At 43.9% G+C, this 17,066-nt stretch overlaps 1 protein-coding gene across 1 annotated transcript in view; it reads right to left on the bottom strand.

Annotated features, from left to right (window-relative positions):
• CADM1 (cell adhesion molecule 1) overlaps positions 1-17,066 on the bottom strand; it is a 156,973-nt gene that overhangs the window by 22,774 nt on the left and 117,133 nt on the right. Inside the window, exons 6-8 of the mRNA XM_042882243.1 lie at positions 10,623-10,722; positions 7,215-7,387; positions 3,673-3,744 (exon numbers count right to left, since the gene is read on the bottom strand). Coding sequence (XP_042738177.1) covers positions 3,673-3,744; positions 7,215-7,387; positions 10,623-10,722 — 345 coding nt within the window. The remainder of the gene's footprint in view (positions 1-3,672; positions 3,745-7,214; positions 7,388-10,622; positions 10,723-17,066) is intronic.

Genomic DNA, 17,066 nt, shown 5'->3' on the forward strand with positions numbered 1-17,066 from the left:
CCTCTCCTATTTGCTGTATCTGCTGCTCCGGCTCGTATTTGCTGAGCAGTGTCTATCATCACTCAAAGATAAACTCTTTGAGGCAGAATTGCATTTCCCTGTCATGTCTGAACACAGCTCGACTAGAAATACTGTATGTAAGCAAGTACAAAAGATGCCTGTCGTTGGAAGCTGCTCAAAATGAGTAACTTACCATGCATGCGGAGTAGCAAACGCAGCCCTTTGAGATTGTTCTGTTAGATAGCTTCAGCAGGGAAAAATGAACCCAGAACAGGTTATCTCAATAACTCAAAAGGATAACTCCATGAAAACGTTCTATGGGCAGCTCGCCTACAAACACGAGCTTTGGATGCAGAAAGGCCTCTCTTCTTCCAGCCCCTGCCTCCCTCTTTTCTGTTTTGATTAGACCAAAAAACTCTTTGTACTCTGTGGTTTCAGGGGACACAGGCTAGGCCAGAAATATACCAGAAATAAGGGGAAAATGGTGAAAAGGAACAGATTGGAAATCCTCCTCCCCCTAAGGAAATGTTGCCAGCTTGGCTGGAAGACTGCTTGCACCTATTGCCTGCAGGTGGAAACCAGACACGTTCCTTCCTGCTAACAAAGCCATTATGCCACAGCAGACGAATCTTTCGACATTTTGGTGATGATGGGAATTAAGTTATCAATTGTCTCTTGAGGCTTTAAAAAGTGTTTCAACACTGCTATGCTATGTAATCCTAAAGGTTATGTTAATTTGACCTGATTTATTTTTTTTTCCCCAAAAAAATCATTGTTCAAATGCAGAAAGTTCATTTCCGTGGTTTCCTACTGCCTGGTTCTGGACTAACGAAGAGGCAGAAGTCTGGGATCACTTACTTTCCCGGGGTGCACACACAGACATGCCACCTGGTTAACACACATACAGAAAACATACATATGCACGTTTATGCACAAAGAAGTGAGGCCAAACCTTAGCTCTTCTTTGTGAAAAAAGCAACCCATGTGGGCAGAACACGTGAAGATCCACGTCAGGAAGGTTCTACATCAGAAACAATACAGAAATCTCTCTTATCAGTTTCATCAAGAAACGTGTAGATGTGGTACTAAGGGATACAGATAGTGGGAAATATTGGTGGTAGGTGGATGGTTGGGCTGGATGATCTCAGGGGTCCTTTCCAAGTTTGGGGATTCTATGATTCTTGTTAGGAAGAACTGTTGGTATCAGTGGACTATATTGCATTTTCATTACACTTCTAGCATCCTGAGCATAGAATCATAGAATCTTTTGAGTTGGAAGGGACTTAAGAGGTCATCTACTCCAACTCCCCTGCAATGGACAGGGACATGGACAGTAGCTCAAAACCAGTACAGAAAGGCATCAAAGAGGCAATGGAAACCTGTCTGGGTTTTGTAAGTAGGAGGACAGCAAACTGGTACATTCTCCAGCACTGAAAATAAGGATGTGAGCAAAGCATAGGGCAGTCGTGCTCCTGACACCACAGCACTTCCACAATTCTGCTTGCGAAGGAAACGAAGCACTGGCAGCCAATGAGCCCTAGCACACACTGCAGCACTGCTCCATTGAGTCACACTTCCTTACAGCACAACAACCTCAGAAGGGGTAGTGCTGAGTGGGTTTGGGGAAATTGTTCTGGTGGAAAGTTACCCAGGAGGAACAGTTGGGAAATGTCACATCCGAAGGCCCTCGCTTCCTGAAAGACCGTGGTTAACATGGAGCCAATTCTTTTTGGGAACCAGAACCCACGCTGCTTAGCTTGACAGGGTTAGAGAGGCTTCAGCCTCCATGGAGGCACATGTCCAGGTTGTCTGGTGGCTGGGAGATGTGAGCTGGTGACAACTCACCCCCCAGCACAGGGGAGCATCATGCTGGCAGCTCCTCAGGGCTGAGGGAATCCCGTGATCCTCACATGTCTGAAGAAGGACCGCGAGCTCAGTTTATGTTAGGAGGGCTAAGGTTTGAATGCTGGATGAGAAACATTAGATGGGGAAGCAGGCTAGAGAAGAAAGAGTGAGAATTATTCAAAGAGAAAAAGGAATTTCCTCCCATTTTAAGGCAGTGATTACAGCAGAAGAGCAAGCAACAACACTGCTGTTTATTATTAACAACCACTGCTACAGAGTTTGAAATTGCAGGTGAGGTTGGCATGCACTGTTACAGTCCTCAGGTGATCCCTGAAATGACAGGCTGACTGTAATTCAGTTCCAGGGAAAAGGACAATGGTTAATGTTAGCAGGCACTGACATAAACATAATGGGGTCAATCAAGCATCAGGACAGATTCTTCCTTTTAGCCTTCTATAATTCACAAATTACTGCAAAACAAAAGAAAACTGAACGCTTGTTGGTTTGCACTGAGACACACTGGACCAAGTTTTCTCTGCAAAGGGCTTTTAGGGAGACTTTGAAATAATAAAGTTTGAAGCCTATTCTGAAACGAAAATTGGTTAAGAGATTAAAAACAGAGAACTGAAATAAAGTGACTACATCATAAAGTGGGAAAGCGTCCTCAAGCATCCGAACCTTGGGTGCTGGAGTTTGGGATTATTAACAACCACCTGGAAAGAGGAAGACAGAAAATGGCAAAGTCCAGACAACACAATGACATATGAAAGACAGCGCACAGAAAGCGCGTATTAAGGCACATTGGAAGATTTGCTTGTCCATGCTAGTGGAGCCTGATTTGGTTGTAAAAACCTCAGGAAGGAAAAAAAGCCACAAGATGCCCTGAACAGCACTGTTAGAGTCAAAGTCATCAAAGCAGATAAATGCGAAGGTATTTACAAAGGGTTTACAGCAACAATAAACGTTATGCCATTCGCTACTCAACGGCCCATTCTCACCTTCTGCTTGTCACTTCTACCTCAAGAAACAAATAAATAAAAAAGCAAAAGCAAAAGCAGCAGTTGAAATAGAAAACATCAGGGAAAACAAAAATGGCGATGCGAATGAATGCAGCAAAATAAGAAAGGGCTTTGGTTATGGGTGGAGAGAATCGGGTCTAGTGAGGAAGAATGATGGATGTGTGTAAAATAGAGGGGTTTGGTGATCAGCTGGTTGGTTTTGTTCATCTTTTCTTACCAGACAGGCAAAAAACTCAACGTTCTTAAAGCCAGCTCCTCAAAAAGGCTCCGACAGAGACTTTTTGACTCAATAAAAAATGCCTGGTGGGATTCATTTTTTGTGGGAGAGCGAGGAACGCAGCTTAATACAGAAATAGACGAAACACCGATGCATGACAGAAAGCATCTCCAGTCACATTAGGTGAATTAAATCACTCAAGACCATACTTTACGCTTCCAAGTAATTAAGTGCTCAGAAATTGGTACTGATGGGGTCAAGGGTAAAACGATTCCAAGTACAAACCTAGTTCTAAGGCTGTTTACATCCTGCATTTGGAAGTACCCAGTATGAGCCACCAGTAACTGAATCAAAAGCTCTTTCTGCCATGGCGATTTCCATGCTTCAGAAACAACCTGCAGTCAAGATGCCCCAACTTCTTCAACTGCCAGATTAGGACTCACACAGTGGGTGCATTTGAGAAAAAAAAATAAAATAAAATGGAAATCAAGTGATTGGTTTGTTGTTTTTCCCCAGGCTTCAAGCTCTGCTTACATACATAAAAGACAATAAACATTCAGGACATTTCCAATGGTTATGAAGGTACCATACCTGTGATGGTGGTAGGGATGGTGGTGGTAGTGGTGGTGGTTGTTGTGGGAGGAGGGATAGTTGTGGGGGGATCTGGATAAAATATAAAAAGGAAAATAATAAAAAAGCAAATTAAGAAAAAACAAGCAGAACACAACAGCGATCAATAATGATCAGAGAAAAAAACAAGGACGCTAAGAAGCAGCATGGCTCTTGGGTGCCCTTCCTCCTCTAAAACCAGGTGGGGAACTTCCAGCTGGCTTTAAAGACTAAGGGCCAGATCCTCAGCAGCTGGACGTCACCTCCAGCTCGATCTCCATCGAGGGAGCTACGTGTGGACAGTCCAGATGGAGAACCTGGCCCAGAAACTCTCCCCCTTTTTGCCTCTTACAATGCTCAACAAAATAAAATAAAATAAAAAAAACAAACAAATAAAACCCAGCATAAATTAGTCAATGAGAGAGAGAGAAAAATGGAATGGGAAAGCTGTAAGAAAAATAAACTGCACACTTTCCACAACAAAAAAGAACAGTTTACATGTACAAAGAAAGACACAGTGGTGCTTTGTTGTTTGTCTACATATACATCTGAAATCCAGGTGGGAGGTTTGTGTGAGGGGCCCTGCTGTGCTTAACAGACTAAATATCAACAGCACACGAATATATCTCACTTTTTTTTCCACGGCTGTTAACTTCACTCTATTCTTCCTCTATGAATACACGTCAGCAGGATGTTAAAAACTACTTCAAAGATAGTAATAAATACAAAGAAATGAAAACATCATTACTGAATATCCATTTCACCAAGATCTTTTCATAAAAATGTCAGTATTTCTCTGACAGTTTTATTTTAACACTCTTGTTTTGGCTCGTAGCGCACTGTTAATGAGAAACACAGATACGGAGATGCTTCTCTTTGTAACTAATAACCACTTCTCACAGACACTTGACCTGCTCAGAATCAAATGCTGCCGCTCTTCCCATAGTTATATTACGTACGTGGGCACATCCTCATCAAAACTATTGGGCAGGAGGAGGAAGATATGAGAAGATGTGAAAGAAAAAAATATGTATCAATGCCCAGATGATCAAACTGAATGTGCTAAGTAGTTGGGAAGACTTTGAACTACGGATTCGTTCCGCAATAATAGAGCATGAAACATTTCATAGGCTTTTGATTTTAGGTTTTCTCTATAGCACGTCAGCTTTCCATCACTAACACATCTGCTACTCTTTTATCTCCAAGAAAGCTCTCAGATTCCCTAATTAATACATCTGAACTTTAATTATGTGCTGCACCTTTATTGTATTCTGCACAACTTCCTGAAAGTTAAGAGACATTACCTTGGAATTTGCTCCAGTGTGGAGACAGCTAAAGACATTGGCCATATATGCTGAGAACCATTTTGTCCTGCTCCTACGTTCCAAGCCACCCAGTCCCTATGCTTACGCTGGAGAACCTTCTCACTCTTCTGCCCAAGATGCTGTCACGTCTCCATAGGATTGAGGGAAGAATCACCCTGCCCTTCCAGCAAGCCAGCAGCGGTGGCTGAACCCAGCTCATCTCCCAAACTGCACTGGGGACGATGCTGTGTGGCAGGCTCTCCCTTAATAAATGTAAGAAATGATTGTGTGCTAATTGTGCCAGAAGCTTCTAGAAGATGCAGCTGCCCATAGGGAGGAAAAGCGTGAAAGGAATGTGTGTCAATGCAATTAGATATCCTTACACCATGTGTGCAACAGAGGAAGGTGTGCAAAGCACTGATCAGCAGCCGCTCTTTTGCAAGCCCAGGCTGCTGGCAATCATTTGCACTTAATACCATTGAAATGTAGGTGTGTTCGTTTGGTGTGGAGACTAAATCAGCCCTACCTGTCCTGGAGTGCATCCCCCACAAAGGGGATGGGAGCTGGGGGCTGAGTCCCAGGGGGCAAGCAGTGAGCACATCTTCCTGCTGGCTTTCACACTACTCCAGAGGCATACAGACTCCATAGCCTATATATTATTCACTGTCTTCCAGGGGGGAGAGATGCCAAATGCAGCAAAGTCTGGAGAAGTGCATGCTTTCCATTGACACGTGGAGGGAGACCAGCAGCTCCTCTCCAAGCTCACCACAGCAATACTGGATTCCTTTTGGTTTCCTTAAGGTTCTGTGCTAGAGGGCTTCATATGATGATCACAGCCCAATCACTTCTGTTACAACAGCAGCTCTGGATTTCTCCCATCTAAAGTCAGGGCTGAAGGAGTTCTTTATGTTATCCAGAGTGCTGAGTCATAGCGGGGCACAGCCAAACATGCAGCAACAGGATGTGGTGGGATGAGAAACTATTACTTGGCTGTGAGCTCCTGACAAACCATGAGAAGCCTTCCTACATGCTACAGCATCTGATGGATAGCTGAACTCTGCAGTCCACAAGTTAATGCCCCCTGGGAACGGCACCATCTTTACTGTTATTTGGAATTTAACTCTCAGAGAGGGGAAGCACTGCACACTGGAGTCTTTCAGAGCTACAGACACCAGAAAACTACCTGCATGCTGGAGTATAGGAGTTCAATTTCAGCACAGAGCTATTAGGTTTGATATAGGCTTCGATCTCTGGGCAGGTTTCTAAAACTGGACCTACAACTGGTCCCATGCCAGTGGTGATGCTGGGTTCCGCACTAATTACTGGCATCAGAGAGAATACAAGAGAATTTGGGCTGCAGAGCTTTCAGAAGCTGTTGCACAGCATGAACTTCAAACCAAAGCATGTTACTGTCCCATCCGAATATCAGGCAATACCCACCACAAGCTCAGCTCCACCATTCAGTAACCACTCTAACAGCTAAGGTTCACATATGCAGCCCAGGGGAATTCTTTGTAATTAAAGTAGGGGATCACTCTTCGAGTGCCTTCTGAATCTTCATTATATGCAACACCTCGTGACAGGAGTACAACAAGGTTTAGAGCAATGGCAAAATAATGTAGAGGAACTGAGGAATTAAAGTAGGTACTTAATAGCACTTTAAAGAGAGGCTGAGACATGTTTTAGTGTCTGCTCAGCAGCCACGGATAGGCTTAGGACATCTCATTCCTCCCATTTATTTACTGGTTTGCAATTACTGGGGGATGCTGGCTGACTCTTCAGTCATTTAGCTCGCTAATAAAAGACTGGGGGAAAAAACCAACCCTGAAGACACTGAAAAAAGATATTACAAAAAGGAAAAAGGAATCATCAGAGAAGTCCTGCCAGGCTAGAGAACTTCCCAGTTCTCCCCATGCCTCTGTTCCAGCTTTGTTTCAGGCCTCATCTGACAGCACGTGCCTCGGTGAGCCCCCAACAACAGCTCCAGGGAAAGGAAGCGAATGGCTCTGCACCTGATGCACAACACCGAGAGTCACAGAAGCAAAAGAAATGCTTTTCCAGCCCCTAGCCCACCCCGGTATCTGGTAGGTGTGTTGGGAGCTATCTGTCATCCTTCCAGGAAGCAAAAAAAAAAGTTAACTTCTTTCAAAGCTTTCCGAGAGCAGCATGTTGCAATTACGTGTAAATGAGTCTAGAAGAACGGTGGTTGTTCTCACGTACCGTATACAAACAGCATGTAATCCGCATGTGATTTCCCCACCGCGTTTGAAGCCTCACAGCGGTATGTACCATTATCTGTTTTGTTTAGGTTACTAATGAGAAGGTTTGAACCAGACACTACAACGTGTTGAGGCATCTCATCATCTACTCTTAACCACCTCATGTCCGTAGGCCTACAGAGGAGGGAGAAAAAGAAATAAGCACATTACTATTTTCCTATGGTAAAGATGGCATCTTCAATAGTTCATCCACAGACAGAAAGCCCAAAACCAAGAAAAACTGTAAAGAAATAACACATGCTTTTTTGCACTACTCAAGCCCAGATGCTGTCGGGCTTCCTCAATTTAAATTTATATTAACCCCACAGGAAACTGTATCCAGACCTTAAATTTTCTGAAGACACTAATGCAAGCAGGAAGAAAGTTCATTAGTGGTTAATCATTCGCTTAATCAGTACATCTGAAATCTTTGAGGCCTATGGACTACGTGTGCATCCATAGGGTGCTGAGTGCAGATCTGGACATGTGACAGAACAAGTACATTTGCATCAAGTTTGAACCATTTCACAAAGAGACGTGGTAGACTTATTTACTTCAATTTTGGCTCTGCTGCTCAGTGATAGCATTTTAGCTGCTAGCAAACAGGAGCACCTTTCTTCTCTCCCCAGTTCTGCTTCTCCCATTGGCAGCCTGCTTCCTGCATCCTTTTACTTAATGGAACCAAAACGAGCATCACGTTTGGATAATTTGGGGAATGAAATTAGCATGTTTTGTCAGAGCTGGTAACGCCAGTAAGGAAAACAAATGCTGCAGGGCTTGGGGAGTTGTTATTATTATTATTATTACTATGAAAATCTTTGAACAGCAGTAAGGACAGATCAGCTACTCCTCTGAGACAGCCCATACCAGCAAGAAAAACATAGAGAAGCTTTCAGAATGACTAAACACTGAGCTCTGAATAAGGGGAGGTTTAAACAATAACACATTCTTCAGACTGCCTATTTCCAAAAGCAAAGTCTGCAGGTTGTATTTTGCTGGGAGCTAGTGCTGTTGAAGGTACCAAAAGAGCTCAGGCTTATGGCAGACTGCTGTAGTGAAGTCAAAGCTCTTCAACTCTCAGCATCCCAGCCACTCGAATGGAATGGCTGCAAAATTCAATAAAACCCTTCGGTTCTCAGCTGCCTCACAGAAAACTGACATCTGATTTCAGACAAAGGCTTGGCGCGCTCTTCCTTGCTTTGCTCCATCCCTGGAGGCACTCAAGGCCAGAGTAGATGGGGCTCTGGGCAGCCTGATTCAGTGGGTAGCAAGCCCGCCCATGGCTGGGGCTTGGAACAAAAATGATAAAGTCCCCCTCCAGCCTAAGCCCTTCTATGGTCCTACAATTGCCACCCGTGGCAGGATGGGCACTCACTGCAGAGCACACCACTAATACACCCATAACCGTGCAACAGCAGCTCTCATGAGAGCTGTAGCTGCAGTTCTACCTCAGTGTTAGGGGAAAGGTTTCTGATGCTCCTAGCTACCATTTTCCAAGAGCTATCAGCAATTTTGGAGCCCCAAGGCCTCACACGCTGTATGTGCTACACAGCAGCCTGTTTCTCTAAGAACTGAATATCCTAAAAGTGACAGTTTCACCATCTTCCTACTTTCCTCATTGAGTTTTCTTGTGTTTTTCCTTCTGACTGTCTTATCTTGGGCAATAACAAAAGAGAAATTTCTACATTCTGGCTTTGTTTTTCCCTGAGCTTCCCCGCTAGCCTAATGTTCATGATGCAAAATATTGCAGAGAAATGCTTTTGTCTAACTGAAGAAACATCTCTGTTCATCCCAAACTGCTGCAAAGAGCTAAACACAGTATTTTTTTACTGTATATTTTCTTATGCTTCGAGAGACACGGGTGAAATGACTACATAAGTAAATTCCTAGCACATTACTAGCATCACCATAACATTAAGTGGCATAGCGCCTGGGAGAGGTGGCTGTCTTAGTTAATGTGTGTATGCCTTATTCATAGCCTGAAAAACAAAAAAAAAGTAAGGAAGCCTATTCATCAAATTCCCAGATGATAGCAAATGGGAGGAACTGCTGTTACCCATGAGAGGAGAAATGCAAAGGGGCTTTGACAGATTCTGAACGGGGAGTAGGGGGATGTGCCAGCCTCTAAAGTACAGGGAAGGAGGAATAAACAAAATCACCTAGGTGAGGTAGGAGACTACTGTGGAGGATGACAGTATCACAAGCCTTTTTGCTTCTGAGCTGCATAGACCCTTCCTGTCCCTGCCCACAGAAGCAGAACTGTCAAACTGGATGACTTCAAGTTAGACTACACCTGCAGTACTCTTCAGTTCTGGGCACGCTACCAAGGAGACGCTGACAGATTTCAGGGATGTTTGCAGAAATCTCATGGACATGATGAAAATAAAAAAGGATAGTAAATACTTGACAGCCATAAATCCAAGTGGAAGAGGAAGTATTAAAAACAACAACCAAAAAAAGTCAACGAAATTGAAATTAGAACAACAATGGAAGTGTGGAAAAAAATGCACCCTCCCTCGTCAGGAATTTCCTGATGCATAAATCTCTTAAACAATATAAGAAAGCCTCAAGGGCATGGCAGAAGGAGAAAGGATAAAACTTGCATTTCATAGAAACAACACAGGTCACCAAAAATCGAGAATTATCATACAGTCAATACAAACAGAAAGACAGATTGCCTTACCTTACAGATCCATTCCACTTTTACAAGTGCTCAATTCTTTGGGCCATTCATACTTCTGCATACTTGCACCTTATTAGGATTCAACACACAGGCCACTGACCTTGCTTTTGCAGATTAATTGCAACCAATTGCCACCTACGCCATTCCCTGGGGAAGAGATGTATGGCTGCACAGTACCTGTGCTACTGCCTGTCCTTTCTGCACCAGAGGGCTTGCTCCTCTCCTGGGAGCTCTCACAGCAAGAGTTCCTCAGTCTCTTTTTTATATATATATATACATAGGAATAAATGCAAATCAAAATAGATGCCTTCATTTGAATTAATTTAGATCTGTGGGAGAAGTTGTCCAGAGAGGCGGTGGTGCCCCGTCCCTGCAGACAGCCAAGGTCAGGCTGGATGGGGCTGTGAGCACTGCTGAGCTGTGGGTGTCCCTGTGCGCTGCAGGGAGCGGCACCAGGCGGCCTTCAGCTCCCTTCCAACCCAAACTGTTCTGGGAATCTACGACTGGGCAGCACGAATGCTGGTGCAGAAAGGATCTCTCCACTCTTTCATTCTATCGCATCGTCTTCGCAGCAGAGAATGGCGTATTCAATTTCTGCAATAGCAAAGGAGGCCGAAAAAGCCCAGCATGTTTCTGGGGCACAGCTCCATCACTGCCTGGTGCATCCTTGGGCAGTTCCCAACTTACTGTGGTTTTCCAAAAGCTGCGCACGTCAGTTCGAGCGGCTCCCCTTCTCTCGTGAGGCCTTGCACTGGGTAATTCTGAGAAACCCGCACTTGAGGCTTATCTGCGTGACAAAAACATCATTTCATAAATTTCCTCGTCAGACAGAATCCCATTTCTACGCACCCAACACCAAAAGACAGTCATCACCACCGCTCCTTTTGGCCCCCTCTATGCCACTCGTCTAATCAGAACGTGAACTTGCTATTTGCTTCAAGACGGAGTGATGAGCAATGGGAAATGTGAGCAGATAGGAGATCTGCACTGACTTGAGCACCACCGTTCCCCAGGAAAGGCATTTTGCTGCACCAGAGTTTATCTCTGAACTCACTCAAGCTAAAAGGAACTCATTTGCCTTCATGCTAAGGTGAAACCAGTGATATCTGCAGTGCTGGGAATTGATATGTTTTATCGTGTATCATATATTACTGTATGACAACACCTTGTGTCCACGCATATTAATACGTCGGGGCTTTACAAGAGATGCTTGTTAGAAACACAAAAAGGCATCACAGCCACCGCTGCTTTTGTTTGAACAACCCAAGATTTTCGTTAGTCGAAATGAAGCTCTTCTAAATCCTAAAATAAACACAGAGAATTAAAGCATTCATAGTGAGGCAGCCAGCTCAAACACGCTGTAGCAAAACCCTGCAGGAAAAATAAAACCCACAAAAACAACCACAACACACCGGAGCCCGTGATTAAAAAATTCATTGCCTCCTATAACTGAAAAGCAGATTAAGAATGCAATCTGAGCTGTAGCTAAACTGCTATCAATGTTATCAGTGCTACAGATGCCATTAGGCCATGTGTATCTTTCAGGAATTTACTCAACTGTAAGAAATGAAGGAAGGCAAAAAATAAATCAGTATGCATAAAGGTTGAAACAATTCAAACATTTCTCTTTGAGAGTTCACTGCTACCAAAACTATCAGCTTGCTGTATTTTATTAATTGTGTTTAACTCATTAACGTGCTTCCTATGGAATAATAGAGATTAGGAAAAAAAAATGCAAGTCAGGATTTGACCAATTTAAACTCTCCTAATTTTCAGTAATGGAATAAGCTACACCAGTAAATCCTCTCCTGAGACGATGCACCACAAACATTTTACAAACGAATCCCATTACAGACGCTTCCTGTGGCCATGAAACCAAGCAGTGTCTGCACACGGGTTACGGTGTCATGGATGTGTGTGAGCTGCAGAGTTCCAGCTCCAGTGGAAACACGAGGCTGAAGGATGCCTTAAACACAAGCTGACCCCCAGTGGGTGATGCTAAGGTAACTAAGGGCTAATGCCAGAACAAGCCTGGTTGGATGACATGCTCTTAGAGGTCTTTCCCAGCCATTATGATTCTATGAAAGAGGAGAAAAGCTTCTGAGCCCTGTTTACAGGGGAAAATGGAGACCATCTTGCATGGCCTCTTCTGCTGCTCCAATGAGACAAATTTCCCTATTTCTAATGAGATGCTTAACAGCTGTCAATTACTTATGGCAATCAACAGGAATACACTGAAGGCTCGTTGTACTGAGAATGAACTGCAAACTAAGTAGGCTTTCCCAAAACTACAAGAGCCGAGCCCTTCCATTCCAGCTTCTCGCCCCACAGCCTCCATTACTCAAATGAAAGAAGCGAAGTGAATCTACACCACTTGGATTTGCACACTGTAGGGATGGGGAGGAGAGTTTGAGGCTGGAGCTGAGGAAGAAGGTCTGGCAGTGAGGGCGGTGAGGCGCTGGCACAGGTTGCCCAGAGAGGCGGTGGTGCCCCGTCCCTGCAGACAGCCAAGGTCAGGCTGGACGGGGCTGTGAGCACTGCTGAGCTGTGGGTGTCCCTGTGCGCTGCAGGGAGCGGCACCAGGCGGCCTTCAGCTCCCTTCCACCCAAACCATGCTGTGATTCTATGTCACACACACAGTATAAATCTGGACTTCATTAACACACAGTTGCACTTGAGAAGACAACAACGTTCCCAATAGAGTTATCACAGTGATTGTCTCTTCTAAGCAGGACTCATCAACAAGCAAGTAATCACAGAAGGCACTTATGGAAATGGGAAGTGCTTCAAAATGCTGAAAGATGGCTGGTCACTCCAGAGAACTGACATTTCAATTAGGCACGTAGTACACAGGGAAAATTCTACCTGCTTTGACCAAGAATTTGGGGCAGACTGTCTTTTTTCTTTTTTTTTTAAGGACATAAATAATCTTTAATTTTGCTGCTCAGTTGAAGTCGGTACTTTTCGTCTTCAGATTGTGGATTCTTAAGTAAAGCTGTCTAAAATGCCAGATCCTGAGCTCAGATCCTACCTGGAATTGTGGCATTTAGCAACCAACACCAGCATGATGTTTTTCAAGGTCTGTACCAATGGTTTGCCACCTATTAACCACTTCATTAAAAAGGCCACATTCCAGTAGTGACATCTGTGGTAGTACAATGTGGGGCAATGACCATCTCAGATAGAAGTCCAGGGCATAAGCAACAGCAGAAGAACTTTTACTACCAAGTGCATTCCAATGCCTGATATCCTCAACTTGGAACTTCATAACATCACGTTGCCTGATTACTGCACAAAAATAAATGCTTGCATCTATGCTTCTGAGCCACAATACACTCCACTGGCAGCCAATTAGATGAAACAACCTCAAGCTATTTCCTAGTATGCCTATTTCTAGTGGCTTAAAAAAAAAAAGAAACCCTAGTAATTTAATAAGGCACCTTTATTAAGCTAAATTCATTCAAAACCTACGAGTGATATACAAGGTTAAATACCAGTAGTCTAAAGGTTACACTGTAGCAGCAACCAATTTGAAAAACTTATTACAAAACCATTCTGCATTTGATGAGATTTCTTTTACAACACACGCATTGTGTGCCTCAAAGACAACTGAAAAGCAGCCTTCAGAGAGGCGACAGCAAGCCCTGCTCCTTTCCTGGCCTGTCAATTATGGCATGCATGAGGCCAAACCTCTCAGCCTCCCACACTCCTGAAAGCAACCAGGAAAGGAAAAATAGTACAATCATAGAATCATTAAGGATGGAAAAGACCTCTAAGATCATCAAGTCTACCCATCCACCAATACTGCCCATTAAATCACGTCCCTATGTGCTTCATCTGCCCTTTCCTTGAACACCTCCAGAGATGCTGATTCCACCACCTCCCTGCGCAGCCTGTGCCAATGCTCAACTGCTGTTTGAGAGAAGAAATTCTTCCTAATATGCAACCTGTATTCAGCACACTTCCACCATAGCTCTTGTGCTATCAGTCCCTGATGGTGGAGTTGGACTAAGGCTCTTCCTGCATGTATCGCCCATGCCTGTCAAGTTCCTCCACAATTGATCCAATCTTCCAGCAGGATTTCTATGAAGTCTACACACCAGGATGTGTGCAAGACTCCAGGATTGGACACACTAGCACTAAAACCATCACCTCAGCTCCAGCTCCTTGCCTCACGCACACAGGGAAGCACTGGTTTCTCTACAGAAAGCTTCTGCTGCAGCATTCCAACCGTTCCATTTGCCAAGATGCAGCTCCACTTCTGTGAAGAAGGGATACGGGATGCACCCACTTTCCAGAGTTTTAAAACGCTGTGGTTCAGAAATTACCCAGACCCTCAAGTCATTCTGCATACGCCTTGACTCTTCTTCTTATTAACTGTTAGGCAGTTTTGTGCCATCAGCAAAGATTATTAACAGCGATTTTTTTGATTATTATTTTTTTTTAAAGAACTTCTAAATGAGTCATGGGAGCACTGAAGAGCATCAGGCTAAGCACCCAGGCCAGTGCATTTACTCTAAAAATACCATCACTTGCTGATTACTCCCTAATGACTATTCTTTGAGATCTGCCAGTTAGTGATTTCTTAATCCACTTAAATGTGCGCTCCATCGATTATGCTTAGATCTCATTAATCAGTCAGGATATCATGTTATACAGAGTTCAGTGTCTTACAAAAACCTAAGTCCATTATTTCTACCCATTTACTTTCATCAGGCAGACCTATGATCTCAAAGACGGAAACGAGCTCGTCGTTTCAGGAAGTGACACCGGACTGATTGGGACAGCCTGATCCCAGCCCAGCCCAACGCTAGCTCTGCTGTGTGGCTCTGGGACATCAGGGCTGGCCACAGCCTTTGTGCCATCCCCTCAGGGCTCCTCCGGTCAACAGGTACGTCCATTTCAAGAAACATGGAGATAGAGCTCTGAGGGACATGGCTAGTGGGCAAGATTGGTAGTAGGTGGAAGGTTAGCTGATCTTAGAGATCTTTTCCAACCTCAATGACTCTTTGATTCTATTAGTGCCTTCAGCATAACGTTACCAACTGGAGGAAGGCAGCCAAGTTTTGCTGAGAACATTTATCTCGTTTGTAAGAGGACTAAACCCAACGGCAGCATGACAGGAGGCAGCACACCCCTCTGCAGGCAGTAAATGCTGCATGGTAACAGCATGGGTTTCTCCAACTGCCAAGCCCGTGGTTGAATTCCCACACACTGCAGCCCACAAGGATGCTAATGCATATTAGATGTGACTCCTACATGGAAATATGACCTGAAATAAAAGGATGGTTTACTTGGGAAATGCAAGGAGGCAGGTGAATGATGGTTATGCTCTTGCCCTCATGTCTCCCCCATGAAACACATTCAGAATACTCTTAACGAGGAAAACGTGTGCAGTAAATTTAAGTGTGTGGCTGCACCCAGTAATTCCACTGCTACGAGCTGCAAAACATAAACGACATCACACTTGAGGTGGATGTTCTCTGGGGCCGTGCCAGTCATCTCCGAGTTGAATCATCACACTCCAGCAGCTCCTGGTCCTCCAGCAATCTCAGAGTGATACGGCTCCTACGACGCAGCAATCTGTCCACTCTAAGCACAAAAAACTGCACTGAAACAGTCATTAATACCACAGTTAAAACATTCTGGAAAACATTTCTTCAGCAGGAGAGACGTTTCTCTGAACTCAGCCGACTCCCAATGCTCACCAACCACCAAGAGTGACAAAGCAGCCAACCCTCCCTGGCCCAAACCATCACCAAATTGCAGCTGAACACGTACATCATTAAGTAATGATGTGACAATAATGGTCAGCTCCTCTGTGGCAGACAATGACGGGTTTCGTATCACCAGACTGTTTGCCAACTGAGAAAATTACAAAATGGATTCTTTCAATGATTCAGCTGAAAATTCTCTTGCCTGCACTGTAAAATTAGGCAGCGAATCCAAGTTTTAAAATCCATTTGGTGATTACTGAATTAATTCTCCAAGTGCACCTCTTTGCAGAAATGATGACAGATGGTGTTCTCAGGAGATGGATCCTGCAGGTCAAGCAGAGTTTTTGCCCACTTTAGGTAATTCTGGCTTCAAAATCACCCAGAATACACTCTAGTGGCCATGTGAAGAAAGATGGTTATTTTTCAGAGATCCTCAGCTCTGCTTTGTTCTGTGTCCCAAACCAACAAGCTGCATTGTCTATAGAAATAGCAGTAATAAACCATTCTCAGAATCTGTCTCCTGGCAGTTTCTATATCTCACAGCGCTCACACGCTAGGGAACGTTCAGCAGGAATACATCTTTCAGTATTAAAACAAGTCAGAGATGTTGACAGCCATACACAGGTAGAGATGAACTGTCGCCTCAATCCAACATCAAGCAGATTTGCTTATCAAGAATGAAGTTAGAGAGAGCACAGACCTGGCAAACCAGGGCTTTCACCTCACTTTGGTAGGAGCAGAGTCACCTCTAACATCAGTGGCCAGGACTTGGCTCTTAGGGACTGCACCCCAACTGAACTCCGTGCTCAGGCATACCCAGGGGAACAGGAAGTTGTACCTAAAACATCCCTATGCCCAATATTCAGCTGCATGCTCCTGCTGAATACTTCCAAAGCACAACGTCCAGGCTGTGCTGCGTGCTTTTCATTCCCAACAACACTCCTCTGAGAAAACCTTATTAATGAGCTTGCAAACGAGCACCCAACTGGGAAATGTCACAAACAAGAGTGGCTAATGCCCCAGAAAATCAAATAACTGAACACTTGGCTGATTGTGGTGCTTTTCATATTTATAAAAAGGAGAGGGGAAAAAAAAAAAAAAAAAGAAAGCTTTAAATCAAAGTTTCTGAAGAGGTCAACACCTCACCGAACAAAACAACTCATTTATTCATTTTAAGAAACCTCCAGATGATAAATTACATTGATGTTAATCACTTCACTGCATACTATGCAATTAATATTTGTACTCGATAAAAATATAAGGATTACTGAAGATGTGACAGCATACATATATGGTTGATTTTTAACATAATTGGGTGCAAAGCATTCTCCCATCGTAACAGCAGAGGCCATAACAGATTCCTTTAGTGCATATTTTAGATGTACACTTATAGCTATTAAAAAAAAAGTGGAAT

Source organism: Lagopus leucura, unplaced genomic scaffold (genome assembly GCF_019238085.1).
Source record: "Lagopus leucura isolate 7727_CA_CO unplaced genomic scaffold, USGS_WTPT01 Super-Scaffold_100034, whole genome shotgun sequence".
Classification (NCBI taxonomy): domain Eukaryota; kingdom Metazoa; phylum Chordata; class Aves; order Galliformes; family Phasianidae; genus Lagopus; species Lagopus leucura.